The 14692-nt window shown below is 43.2% G+C and overlaps 1 protein-coding gene across 5 annotated transcripts in view; it reads left to right on the top strand.

Moving 5' to 3' along the window:
* Positions 1-14692, top strand: part of PALM2AKAP2 (PALM2 and AKAP2 fusion) — a 325838-nt gene that overhangs the window by 134717 nt on the left and 176429 nt on the right. For 4 of the 5 annotated variants that reach the window (XM_087869487.1, XM_045814778.2, XM_045814780.2 and 1 more), the window contains one exon: positions 1349-2044. The exons of the other annotated variant lie outside the window; for it this stretch is intronic. In XM_087869487.1, the coding sequence (XP_087725613.1) occupies positions 1349-2044 (696 nt within the window). The remainder of the gene's footprint in view (positions 1-1348; positions 2045-14692) is intronic. 5 annotated transcript variants of the gene reach the window in all.

Below are 14692 nucleotides of genomic sequence, written 5' to 3'. Positions count from 1 at the left end.
GCAGAGGGGGGCCTGGCCCAAGGCAGTGGTGGTAGAGGCAGTGGGGACAAGGTGCATGGGGAGAGGTCTGAAATGGAATTAGTGACTCACTACAGTTGTTTGGCTGTGGAAGAAATTAGGAAGAAAAGGACAAATCAGGTGTGATTCTGAGGCTTCTCACTTGAGAGACTATGTGGTACTGGTATTATTTAAAACTAAGAAGACTATGGAGGAGTTTTTAGAGAAGGTGAGTTCAGTGTTGAAGCTGTGAAGATTGAAGTAATCCATGGGTCATCCAGGGAAAGCGTGCCTAGGGACAGCTGGCTTCCTGGACCAGTGCTTGGCGTCCCAGCATCCAGAATGTGTGCCTCACAGGGAGCCTCGGAGGTAACAGATTGGAAAGGATGGAGTGTCACACAAGACTACAGTACAGGGAAGAGCAGGTCCTTAGGAATCCCAGATTGGCAGCAGGATTCGGGATGAGTTGGAGAGGGCTAGTTTGGACGGGGGGAGCTGGTGGGAAGCCCTTACCACAATCTAGGGAAGCGGAAATAGTGTCTCAGGTTGAGTAATGGCAGTGGAAGAGAGAGAAGGTGACAGAGGAGAAAGACGGTGTGGGGCAGAATCACGAGGACTCGGCACTATGTGCATGGCTGAAGAAAGAGGCCTTCTCAGATCATCGTCCTCAAATTCCAGTGCCATGGGACGCTGCTACCTCCGTCTTGTTCTTTTTCTAGTTCTTGTTTCAGAAACCCAGCTCAGTGATTGAAGTACTCTCAGAGCCTGTGACCTGACTGCTTTTGTAACTTCAGTTCCTGTAAACAGCCTAGTTTACAGTACAGTGGAGGATAGCCATGTCCCACCTGCAAAATCCTTTGCATATTCCCCATTCACAATAAAAGGAAATGCAGAAAAAAAACAGTAGAACACTTGGTGAAAGAGTTAAAAAAAAATTTAAGAATTTGGAATTATAATACTTCCTAGCCAGGACCTTTAAAACTGTCTATAAGCCTAGGGTAAGCTGTCAGTCAAAATAAACTTGCATGTTCTCAGCCTCCCTGTATTTCCTTACACTGGTCTACACAGCCACTTGCGGTCTTCTGTTAGCAGATCTTCCTTGAAAGTGTTAAGTGCCACTGAGACATATAGTGACTGTGTACATCTGGCTTCCCAGTGCATTAAGCTGCTGTGTTACAACACATACGTAACCACCTCTGTCCACACTGTGCACTCACTCTAACACTCAAGATGCTCGGCAGTTAGACTAGAAAGGGCACAGAACCTTTTTTTTTTTGTCTGTTTGGCAATTAACCATTCACTGGCTTTTTTTGTTGTAACATGCACTTCCTTTCTCTTGTTTTCATTCAAGCTGTGTACGCCATGGAAATTAATGTGGAGAAAGACAAACAAACAGGAGAGACCAAGATTCTCTCTGCATCCACCATTGGCCCAGAGGGGGTCCATCAGAGAGGAGTCAAAGTCTATGATGACGGTACCAAAGTAGTGTATGAGGTGCGCTCGGGAGGCACTGTGGTAGAAAATGGAGTGCACAAGTTAAGCTCAAAGGACGTAGAAGCGCTTATTCAGAAGGCGGGACAATCGAGCTTCAGAGGAGGGCACGTGTCAGAAAGAACTGTGATCGCGGACGGGAGCCTCAGCCACCCGAAGGAACACATGCTCTGCAAAGAAGCCAAGTTAGAAATGGTACATAAGTCTAGGAAAGATCCTTCTTCCGGGACCCCAGGGCAGCAGCCCCAAGCCCCCAGCACCGAAGGGCCCGAGGCCAACTTGGATCAGCCAGTCACCATGATTTTCATGGGCTACCAAAATATCGAGGATGAAGAGGAGACTAAGAAGGTGCTAGGCTATGATGAAACCATCAAGGCGGAATTGGTCCTCATTGATGAAGACGATGAGAAGTCACTGAGGGAGAAGACCGTGACGGACGTGTCCACCATCGATGGCAATGCAGCCGAGCTCGTGTCCGGGAGGCTGGTCTCAGACACCACAGAGCCCTCATCCCCAGAAGGGAAGGAAGAGAGCCTGGCCACAGAGCCAGCCCCAGGTACCCAAAAGAAAAAGCGCTGTCAATGCTGTGTTGTCATGTGACCACTTCTTTCTTCCCTTTTCTTCTGGGCAGCCTCTGTGCTCGGCACCACTTCGTAGACCTCACTGTACCACTAACTGCAATACTGTGAACTGGAAGCAAACACCTGCCTTGCCTTGCAGTTGGATTGCTTGGGTCTCTCTTATTTTTCCCCCCTCTCATTTTTCTCCGGTTTCCTCACCTGAGAGACAACGTGCATGTGTGTGCTTCACTCTCTCCGAGAACTTGCTTTTCCTCTAAACCTTTCCTTATGTCTTCAAGAGTGAATCAATTTCTTACTGCTCGATTGGAATGGACTCTTCACATCAGCCAGTTCCATAGTAGCCTTAACTCACTTGACTGGAATTGAACCCACGGCACCGGGGCTTTCATGTTGTAGCGTGTTCCTATAACGTAGTCACACGTCACCACGTCGCTGACTTCCCACTTGCCTCCCTTGCTGTGGATCTTTGCTTTCATATCTTGTGTGGCAAAATGCTGTGGGCTCTAGCTGGTTGCTAGTGTGGCCAAAAGTGGACCTTACTTAGTCTGTTCAATCTAGGGTGATGCTTTTTGCTGCCTTACATAAGCTTACGGATTACAGTATTGTGCAAATATGGCTTTCCTTCTGTTAAAACTGCAATGAAGTTGATGGGAAAGAAAAGGAACCCAGTGCTTGTCACAGCTGAAATGTAGGGACTGATTCCGTCACCTGCCCATCAGCAGCTGTCTCTTTCTGCGGCTTAACTGGTGGACCCTTTATATACGAAGCACCATTTTTAATTTTCTAAGGACATGAAACAAACATTGTTTTGAGCATTCGTAGTAATCTCTAAACTTAGGCATATCCATGAGCCTTGCTTCTATTCTCTCAGAAAAAAAAATGTAAATTTTTATATTGTTTTCTTTTTCACGGATATTTTCGGATCATGTTAATCTATTTTCAACGAAGGGATCATTTTGAGGAGTATCTCTGCAGTGACCATATTTCTAGAACAGTCTTTCTGACCTATCATGGTTGCTGCCAAGCTTCCACTTCATTGTGGATGGACGGTGCTGGAACTGAATTTACCTGTCCATCTCCCCTACCCGCTTCATTACAGAGCCTTACTTCTGGACTCTTTTCTTTCTGTCCCCCATGAGAAAGAGAATGGTTCCCATCACATCACCATGTAGGGTTACCCACCCTTCAGAATAAGCTTGAAAATGTAAAAAATGTGTAAGAAAGACCTGTCTTCTCCACGTTAAGTACTTAAACTCCTTCCACAAGTACCGACTGAGTGGCACAGAGCTGAGCTAACTTCTTAAGGCATGTTTCCAAAACTTATGGAGATTTCAGAACATCAAGGAATAGTTGTGCTTTTTTTTTTTTAATCTAGAATACAATGAACCATTCTTTAAATCAATTCTTAGCATTCTCCCAAAGCAAACAGCCACATGTGTAGTAAAACCAAAGGGAAGCAATAGAGTAAAATAATAATACAGTAATAAAATAAAGATGTAACATTTTAACTGGTTTTAATAACAGATCTCTTAACTTGAAGTTATTTGCCCAGATAGTCATAGCACTGTTGTGAATCATTCACAAAATGTATCTATGTTCCACGGAACATAGTTTTTAAAAACATACAATAAGTCATGCTCCCTCAAGTCTAACCTCTGCGGAAAGCAGACAAGAAAAATAGAAGGTAGCCTTGAGAGAATTTCTTTATGGAACCAACTAAATTTATCCTTAATTGGTTTCTCGGTGTTAAATCTAACTGTTATTACTTTAAATTTGTTCACTTGAGCTTATATTTTTTTCCAAATGGAAAGGGGGGGAAATGATATTTTTTTGTTCAAAGTTAATTTCTCTCAAGTAATTACATTTCAACGAGCACAAATTAGGTCATTTTATCACCAATAGGTAAGCAAAAAAAAATGAAGAAGGGACAAATAAAGGAGCTAAATTCTGCCTCCTGAGATGATTCCATCAATGGCTTGCTTTTGAATAGGAGAGGGGATTCCCTCTAAGTAATCTCAGGTTCACCAAAGCAGCTGCAGTTGGATAAAGCTGCTGTCTTATCTTGGAATAACATCTGGTTATTTAACAATAATATGTTAATAATAATAACATCATTTATATGACTGAACTGGTCCTGCTGCCTAGAAATCTCCCCACTCAGCTTCACGCTCGTCTCGCTCCTCGGTCAGTGGTCACTTAGGCTTCATTTAAATGTTGAAGAGAATGACATGCCAGATAAACCTATTTACGTAGCAAATGAAAACAGTTTCAATGTTTGGACAATCTATTATTTTAATTATTTAATACAGAAACAATCTAAAAGTTTACCGTAACTTATCTTTTTTTACTCACTTGCGGATTAAAATTATTCAATAGGAGTTTTTAAAAGCACAGTTAGTGAGTGAAATGGTAGAATGTAGAACCCTTGAGCTTGCTGTTTGATAAACAGAATCTTCGAGGACAGATAATTCCCAGAAACGACCTACCCGTGTCCTTCCCTAGTGAGCTAGTTCGTCGTGAAGAAACTGACCTGCCCCTCTCACCGCAACCCTACACAACAGATCTGAAAGACTAATGATAATCTGCACTTTCTTTCATCAGTTATTATTATAGGGATTAGCAAATTATATGAATTAGAGGTCTCTTTATGATAATTTTACTCTGAAAGCTTATCATTTAATGGTTTAAAGTAAGACATGTTACCTTTATTAAAATGATACGTGGCCATAGTAAATGGTTTGTTTGAATATGACATATATTTGCTTATCGTGCATCATTTTCCTATCAAAATAGAGGATTTAGGCTCAGCCAGTACTTTTCTAGGATGAGACCTATCATCTCACCTACAGCAACAAGTAACTACGTAATGAAAATATCCTCAGTGTCGTGAATGAGAACTTTCTGCCTTCCCTGCCATTATTCTCTCTGTACAAACTTTATTATGGACGGTATCACAACCTCCAAAGACACAGGGTATTGACTTCCATAACCTGACTAATGAGAGAACCAGTAACGAAGCTGCAAAACCACGGTTTTTGAGCCAGTGGTTAGTTGGATTATCTTCTAAAATTATATAACCAGTTCCCCTTTAAATGGAAAGAAGAGAAAGAGGGAAAGAAGGGGTACTTCATTTGTTATAGATAGATTTTCAGTGGCATTGAATTGAAGTTCTTTTAATGGTTAAAATGGTGAAGTTTAACCTTACATAGCCTGACAAATCTCGATGACTTGTTTATCCTCGCCTTTGTTCTCTCTGATGTGCAATAGGACAGACTAAGGGGAATTTTTTTTTTTTACCTTGTACCTCTTTTGCCCTTAATTCTATTAATTCCTTCTATAAGCAAAATTAGTTGTCTCTACAACTGATTTGACAGTGTCCAGCGATGTCAGTTAATACTGGGGGTAGAGAGGATGAGGAGCAAGGGAATTCCCTTCTGGTCAAACCCAAAGCCTGGTTTCCTGAAGCCTCCTGAGCAACCTGAAAATATTCAAAGACTTTCAGGAAACTCAAATTCTAGAGTTCATTTGATTTGACTCCTTTTTGAACTGCTAATATACACGTATCAGCTTTAAATTCCCACCAACTCCATTTTACTTCCTGGTCATAAATGTGTTTTTTCCTACATACAAGTAGAATGTTTTATTTTGGTTAGGGTCAAGTTTTTTATAAAAGGGGGAAACACTGAGGTACAGTATCCTCTGTGGAGCAAAACGTTCAGGCCAAGTGCAAACACAACTCATTTCTCTTCGCTTCCGGCAGATTTTCATTTCAAGGGACCACAGAACGCCCTTGAAATGACCATTTATCAAAGGCCAGGGAACCAATGGATAGCAAAAGAGGAGGGAAGGAATATGGTGACAGAGGCAAAAATCGAACCACTAAACCAGCTCTTCCTTTTTAAAAAGCATTAGGCCTGTCAATTTAAAACACGTGAACATAGACAAAGTATTCACAGAGGACTTTTTGTCATCGTTCTTGCCAAAAATCTAGAAGCTCAGCCATCTGTCTTTGTCACTGGACCCACGGGGGAGTTCAGCTCACCAAAGGGCCCATTCCTTGTGGGAATAGTCTCATCTCCCAAAGGGTTACTTTGTTTACAGTGAAAACCATTCCAAGGCAAGCAGTTTTAAGTTTTGCAACATGCACCTCCAGTTATGGAAACAACAAAGAAGTTTTGAAACTTTGTAAATATGCAATCTTTTAGAAGCTCCTCAATTTACCATGTATCAAGGTATCTAGAATTCCACTGATGAGGCTAGAACCAGCAAATATCCTTTGTCCTGTTGGACAGTCCAACCCAGCAGGTAAACAGAGTTATGGTACATATCACAAAACAACTCCAGGAAACCAGCAAGATGAGATCTTTGATTCTTGCTGCCAGTTGACTTTCATTGTACAGCCTTCTGGTCTTATCAGGAAAACTGGCCTGCATTTTCTCAGGACAAAGAAAAGTCAGGCTTTTGTGAGGAGCACAATGCAATTATGTGTCTGTATTTTCATAGCTTCAGCGAACTCCATGATAAAATGCCCATTTTAACAAAACCCAACATACTTATTATTTGAATGTAGAAAAAAATAAAATAAAGATTACATCCTGAAAGTTTCAAAGGGCAATTTCCCTGGGGATCCTTAGACCAGCCTCATCCACCCCCCCTAATTTTTATATGACTGAACTAGGCCTCTGCTTCCCCTCTCCGCTCCAGTCTAACGTAAGGTCAGAACCATAGCCTGAAACCTTGCTTTCAACTTGAAAATACAAGATGTAATTTTGGGGATTGCAAACTTTCTGCATCAAAGATCTGGACAGCCTTAACTTTTGTAAAAAACCAAAAAACAAAAAACCAATTTTTCAATGCTCTCTTTTACTAAGCAGGAGCCAAAATGTTTCCTGAAAATTAATAACTTTTTTATATTTCGTGACTCTTTTCTAAGTTTCTATAGGTTGAAATGTAAATGGTCATCTTCTCCCCATAATGCCTCTTCCTAGTCAACGGGGGGCTCTTCTTTGCAAGTCACTGCATTTTTATCAAAAGAAAAGTATATGTCATGAACCATAAAATTCTCCCTAGACTTCAGGCAGTCCTTCTGGAGTGAAAGAACAGAAATACAGAAAGAAAAGAATTACAGGGTGGCTTTCTTTTTATTTTCCTATGGTTAATGTACTGTATGGTGTGTGTGTTTACAGAATGTACCTGCCTTGTCCTGTGAACAAGACGAACGACAAAACAGAGTTCTGATGTGCCGTTTGAAAGTTTGCCTTAGCATTGCTGTTTATGTTCTTCTTTTCTGTCCTTTATAAAAAAAAACAAAAAACAAAACCGCAGGTTGTATTCCAAAGCTGTATTAACACAACATTCTCTTCCCCGCCCCTACCCAGCCCTCTTCAGAGCTCTGAATTTCATCACAGGAGCCTTGAGGCAGAACCTTGCAGGTCAGGCCCAGAGGGAATAAAGTGGACATAGCTTGGACTTTGTGCCCATCTATCAACCAAGCATGTTCCTGTGTTCTCGTCTGGGTCTGAATATCACGCTCTGACATTCCTGGGCAGACCACAGGGGGCATACTGTCTTCCGCAGTCCTTCTCACAGTGAGGGGGGGAACTTGTGGACCCCCTCTCTGGGTCTGGGAGCATATTTTTAAGCACAAGTAGCATAACTTGAAAAAGCAAGAGGGATGGACTCAAATGGTGTGATTGAGCCATAACTGAGAGGTGTGCCCATTCATGATAGTCTAAGATGAGTACATAGGGGTGGGAGTAAGGAGTGGCGATTAGAAATGGAATATTTTACATTTATGTATTTTTTTAAGGAATGATATTTTTATAATGAAATCTATATGCATTATGAAGCTTGAGTTTGAAAACACCCTTGATTGAGTTATTTCTCCATTCCATTAAGGTAACTTTCTGGTGAGTTCTGTAGCACAAGCCCAGACCTTGAGAGGCATGATCAAAGGTCCTGTGGCCTGCCCATGTGCCTGCACTGCATGAAATCCAGTGTTTCCAAACAGACCTAGGTTGTAAGATCAAGCTTTCTATGCCTGTCATTAGATAAACCATGTTGTATGGCTTGACAGCTCTCTGGGCTACACTTTAATGATAAATAATGATGTTTTGGAAGGGGATAGCCATTTGAAATGTAAGCCCACCCCAGCAATGATCAAAGTCCAACTATTTCACATATTTAAGGACTAATCACTGCATTGGAGGTTAAGGGACTACTCACTATAGTATAAATGATATGGGTAAAATGGTGAGTCAGAAGCCTCTGGCCTTCTACTGTTTATACATAAATGTATAAACCAACAATATAAAACTGAGGAGGCATCTTTGGCCTTGAAATACCAATGGGGCTGCACCACATTTTTAGAGTTAAGTAGACAGAAAAGAATTGTCTTTCTCTATCCATTAATGAGATTCTGAATTTTTAGAGTTCTTGGATTTTTTCCCCCAATTTTCTGCCAAGCTCCCACTGCAATCAAACTCTGTTTCATAAAGATCTTCACCCACACCTGTTCCTCTGTCTGATGGACAGAGCAGCGTAAGCCTCAGAGTCTGCTCACCACTCCTGTTAGACTCTCTTCCCAGGCAGCGTCCTCGCCCCAGATGGGCCCTTTTTCTATGACCCTAAAAGACCAAGAGCCTTTTCCAACAACACAAGGTCATAAGCATTCTCTCCAACTGAAGAAAAGTAACCCCTCCAGTTCCCATGCAAATCATTTCGATTCCATCATGACTAGAATCCCTCAAGCCCAGCTATGACATCAGTGTCACGGAGACGGCTCTCAAAATGAAAGAGCTACGCAACTGCCCCAAGGTGCTAAGGGAGAGCTGATATGCTCCATCTTTTATCACTGCAGGAGCCTCCCAGTGTTGAGATGAGGCGGGCAGGGAGGCATCCAATCCAGGTCCTTGGTTCTGCAACCAGTCTTTCCGTACAGAGAAGCCACCAGGCAATGCCTGATCCGAACCGTTCAGTTGTGCGGCTCCAACTCCAATTCTGTGATCTCCTATTCTGGCGAGCAGAAAGAGGTCTGTCCTTTGAGGGGTTCTGGAACATTCTTTCCTCCTCTCAAGCTCCTGACTTAGCAGAGTTAAAATCACACAGGGGTTCCAGAAAATGTTGTGTCTGATGCAGCTTTTCAGTGAATGTAGGTTGTTGATGGAATTTTCAGCTTTAGCAGCTCACTCGGGGTGAGTGACATCTCTGTAAATATTTCCATTTCTGTGGTTGGTTGGGGGGTGGGGTGGGAGCCTGTCGTGCTGACTCTGAATTAGACTTGCTGGGCTAGCTGCTGTACTTTGTAACCTGAAGTGTACTTTGACTGTTCTGTTTCCTTCAGATGAAAAACAAAACAAAAACTGACTTCAGAAATAACACTGCCAGTGACAGCCAATGCTGTACTTGTAGCTTCTCTCTGTTCCTCTGTACAGTATTAATAGACAATAAACGGCCTTTTCACTGCATCCGCCTCCGTGTGCCTGTGCTCCGGTTCTTTCCCCTTCCCACCTGCCACGAGTGGAGCTCAGGCCAGACCGCCTCGGGAGCGCCTTCGACCGCTCGCTAACCCTAAACCCTAATCCAGGGCCTTTCAGACCGGAGCGTGCCTCAGAATCACGTGGGGTAACCCGCTCAGAAGGTGGAAGCTCAGTCACACCTCTGGAACCCACGTTCAGGTTCCTGGGTGGGGCCTGCTCACCTGCGTCTTTAATAATGTCTCCAGGTGATTCTGATACATGTGGTTCCTGGCCCGTCCGCGGGCTTGGGGGCCCCGCAGGGGACATCCCTGTGGCCTGCCTGTTCCAGCTGGTTTCCACACTAATCCACTTTCCCAGCACTTCCTCTCTCTCACCTGCGCTTGCACATCTGTCTCCACACCTGTCGTCCATTTTCTCGTTCCTTGCACGCTCCGTAGCAGTGGCATGGACGGTGATCCCGTGGGTCAGGCTTGGGCTGCCCCCTAGGCAGTAGGCGTTTCCTCCACTGCAGTCTTAGAAACAGGAGCGTCTGAAGACACTTGGGGACTTGGTTATTCTTATTTACCACTGTATCTTCTCTATCTAGAGTAGGTTCAACACACTTTTTCTGGAAATGGCCAGATAGTATTTTGGCTTTGCAGGCCAGATGATTTCTGTCCCAGCTCCTCAGCTCTGCCAGAAGGCAGCCACGCACTGCACGTAAATGAAAGAGGGTGGCTGTGTTCCAATAAACCTTATTTATAAAAACCAGACAGTAGACTGGATTTGGCCCTCAGGTTTGTAGTGGGCTAATCCCTGGCCTCCAACGGGGCGTGGCACATAGTAGGTACTCAATAAAAAATTGAAAAGGTATTATATGAAAGAATGGACAAAGGGCAGATGCGATACCGCCTGTAGAACTGTCATAGAAATTTGTTTTCTTTGAGGATATGGAGTAAAAGAAATCAGTTGGGGAGTTCTCATCTGTTTGGGTTTCATAGTAGATTTTGTTTTTCATCTCTTTATATATGGAAGTTAACGTGAACGTTTAAAGCGTGAAGGGTACCTTGTAGACAGCTCAAAGTGCCAAGTGAAATTAACAAGAGTTTCGACCGATAGATAGTTGAAGAAGTTCAAAGACATCTCATCCTTGTCAGCAGTGCTGGGGATACGAGAACTGGGTGGTCCTGAAGCATCTAAGCATGTGACCCAAATGTCTGTGGAACTACATTTTGCCTGAGCCATCCTATACAGGGAAGGCAGGGCTTTCTTTATATTACTCTCCTTGTTAATTGAAATACTCCTTAGGGTGTGGACATGGGGGCCAGAACCACATGGGCACATTACACATCCCATAACCTAGGGCATACTAACAGCGACACACTGTGTGTTTATATCCACCACCAGTGTTGTTGTGGAGTTCAAGGAAATTATATTTACGCAAAGCACTTGGTAAGCGGGAAGTGGATAACAAATGTTAGTTTACATGTGATGAGAGTGTCTGTCCCTCCACCAAAGTGTTTACCTTTCCCAAATGTAAAGAGTATAGGCTGTTCTGGTGTGTTTCAGAACCAGCGTAAAAATGGAAGCCACTTTTCCCTTCTTTGGGTTTGGGACTGCTTTTGTCTTACATTGAACCATATGAACTTGACATTTTAGAGATCAATAGTGTTGAATGTTGACAGTCCCACAGAGTTCAATCTAATAATTCTATTGGGGATCGTTTTCCATCAGAGAGGGCAAAATATGACCAAAACTCCAAATATAGCAGGAGGAATTTAGATAAGAAAATAAGAACTTTGAAAGGGAACATGGTTCAGTACCACCAACACATTTCCCTAGGGTGTGCAGGATTTCCTATGATCTTACATCCACCCGATGAGGGAGACATTGCTATTGTTCCCCTTTCTATGTGAGGAAACTGAGTTACTAAGAGAGTAAGCACCTCACCCAATGTAGCAGGGCTACAAATTGGGGTGGGGGTGGGAAGGACAGGTTTCAAGCCCGGCTCTAACTTACTTCCACACAGAAGGCTCTCTGTCATGAAAGTGGTGTGAGGATGCAGCTAAGGCTGGACACAGGAAGATTTGGAGAATGGAGCTGTCTAAGCAAAAACAAAAACCAAAACCAAACCACAAAATGGCACCACTTCTTATTTTGCGCCTTTACGTACTCAGGCAAAAGCTCTGTAATATCACCGCCTTCTGGAGGCTGGGAGGTGTCTCTGCAGACTTCCATCCCAAAAGAAAAGCAGAGGGTAGAATCATGTGCTGTTCTCTTCTCGGTTCATTACTGCTTGATCGTTTTTCCTTCCCCACTTAGGAAGAGGATTCACAAAATTACCCAAACAACTCTGTAAACTCTAGGAGTGGCATGTCCCTCTCTGAATCAGCTAAGGTGGTTTTGTTGTTGTTGATGATAGGATTGCTATATAATGATTAAATTGCCCATGTTGCAAACAGCCAAGAGGAACAGTGCTGGCATTTTGCAGCTGCCTTCGGACCTAGGCTATGTCACCTCTTCTGCAGCACCACTACCTCCCCAGCTCCTCTCCTGCTTTTCTCAAACCGTGTCAGATCATCTACTTCATGGACAATGCACAAAAGCCAAGATTTGCTACTTAGGAGTTCAGGCTACCAGATCTCAAAGAGAAAATCAAGCTCAGACATCACAAAATGGCTATTCATAGGCTGAATTTGGCCTATGGCTATGTAAATTTTGCCTGCATAGTACTTCCAAGTAGCTTTTCATTCATTGCCAAAAATAATAAGAGAATTCTCATGTTAAAAGGATGGATTTCCAGCTTCTCTAGATTTTAGAGACTCTGTCTTTTTTTTTAATGTCTCAAAGCTATTATTTATTCTGCACGAGTTTCCACTATATATTAGACATTCTTCTACTCTTGCTTACACATTAAACAAGTATACACCAGCCCTGTGGCTCAGGCTCACAGGTCTTCCCTGGAGAAGGGTGTCAGGCCATTTAAACTCAGGGTATCTTTCTCTGATGCCTCCTCCTGGGAGCACTGGAAGGCACCAGGCTCCAAGCTGTGTGGGTGTGCAAAGAGCTCCATGCACAGAGCCCCATGCCTTGGTGCTGAACAGCTTTACTCTCTGGGAGAGCACAGAGTTGTGTCCAACTACTTAGGGCAAAATCAAGCCCATGGGAAAGAATCATACAACCGAGGCAAGGTGTCCCAGGATACCCAGGCTCCAGCCTCCAGGGTAGGACTGAAGACCAATGCCAAGAGGAGCCAAGGGTGGCATGGGCATCGCTGAGAAACTTGGCCCAGAGGGCTTAAGTCTAGGAGACTCTGAGAAGGTTGGGGGTAGAGGGTGGCAGGAAGGTCAGGGAGGAAAAGCATGTTAAGAGGGAATAAATGAAAGGTGAGAGAGGCACCAGGGATAAGAGGCTTGTGCTATCCTTCGATTGTTTTCCTAGCTAACAGTTGCCTGGAGCTGATGGCGGCTATCCCCTTTAGAGGATCCCTACTCTCATTCACCATCACCACCACCACCTCCTATTATCTCACTCCTGGTCAGCTTCCTTTGTTTATGTCACCTCCCTGGCCCCTGTTGACATCCCTATTCTACCATAATCCACCCATTTTATGGTTGGGTCAAATGAGTCCCAGGTGGGAGATGAGACTTACCCATAACAAGATCATAGCTGAGCCAGGGCTAGAGATGAAATCTCCTGAACTCTTTTGGAAGCACAAGGCTTTGTACTATGTTTGGATTTGGATCTGACAGAAGCATTTAAAATTTTGGACAGGCTGTGGGCAGAAAACCAATCTCAGTATCTGCTGCCTTTGCTTTTTGACAGGGAAACCCACCTACTTGTGTAATGATAGATTATCCCAAGGCTGGTGAGCTCTTTTACAACTCAAGAGGGAAAAAAATCCTTCTCCTACAATAATTTATAGTATATAGATTATCCTACGCTGTCTTCCTTAGGTTAAATGAAAATGTAATATTTTAAGAACTTTGTGGTATCATATGCTTTTTGGTAAAAAGTTTCATTCCTGGAAAAATAAACAAAAACTTTGTAATCAACAGTCGAATAGTTCCAGGGGCTTCACATCTCTTCTTAGGGAAAATACGAGGCAGATCTCACATATACTTAAATTCTCTCCTCTCCTAATTCATGGTCTTTTGTCATGCTCCTGAGGTTATATGGTCATGGAATAGAAATGTTCTCTAATGTTTACTCCCTTATCTTATTAAGAAAAGCAATCAACAATTCAGAGAACAGAGGAAATGGGAATCTTTCCTCCCTTGGCTTGTCATCAAAAATCAACGCGATCTAGTGTTTTCTTTTTTTTTTTTAACTTTAACTAGAGGCTAATCAAATTTAAGATGATAATTGTATTTCCTTCACTTTCTTTTCATTTCCAAATCACTGAGAATTAAAAATATGAGCAGTGGACCTACTCTTTTCAGGTCAGGATTGTTAGGTCAGCCTGGAGGGCAACCTGGAAGCGAGATGAAGTCCGGGGTCAGTGGGACTCGTCCCATCCACACTATCAGTATATGCGGGCTCAAATCCCGTGTCTTAGAGAGTGGTTGCAAACCAGAGTACAAAACAGGTTCAGTTGTTTCTTTCCCTGAATTCCACCCAAATCCTAACTACACTCAGAGACTTAGTGCGAGATTCTGGCACATACCTTAACTTGGTTTTTCCTAAGCTTTGACTTTTGGGCACCACTTTATTTTTATCCTGTATATGTATCATCTATGGACCGTTACTTGGGGTTTTTTTTTTTAAGATTTTATTTATTTATTCGATAGAGACAGAGACAGCCAGCGAGAGAGGGAACACAAGCAGGGGGAGTGGGAGAGGAAGAAGCAGGCTCCCAGCGGAGGAGCCTGATGTGGGGCTCGATCCCAGAACGCCAGGATCACGCCCTGAGCCGAAGGCAGACGCTTAACCGCTGTGCCACCCAGGCGCCCCCATTATTTGGTTTTTTAACCAGTTCTTTGACTTAAATTTACTTAAAATGTAGCTTTGTAGCCCTACCTTAAATAGGTAGCCCATGCCATATAAAGTAACTGTCTAGGGGCGCCTGGCTGGGTCAAGCAGAAGAGCATGTGACTCTTGATCTCAGGGTCGTGAGTTCAAGCCCCACACTGGGTGTAGAGATTACCAAAAAAAAAAAAAAGATAA

The sequence above is a fragment of the Ursus americanus genome, chromosome 18 (assembly GCF_024610735.1).
Source record: "Ursus americanus isolate L20-20 chromosome 18, mUrsAme1.1.p, whole genome shotgun sequence".
Classification (NCBI taxonomy): domain Eukaryota; kingdom Metazoa; phylum Chordata; class Mammalia; order Carnivora; family Ursidae; genus Ursus; species Ursus americanus.
The sequence above is the reverse complement of the archived record's forward strand: the minus strand, read 5'-3'. Positions and strand labels throughout refer to the sequence as shown.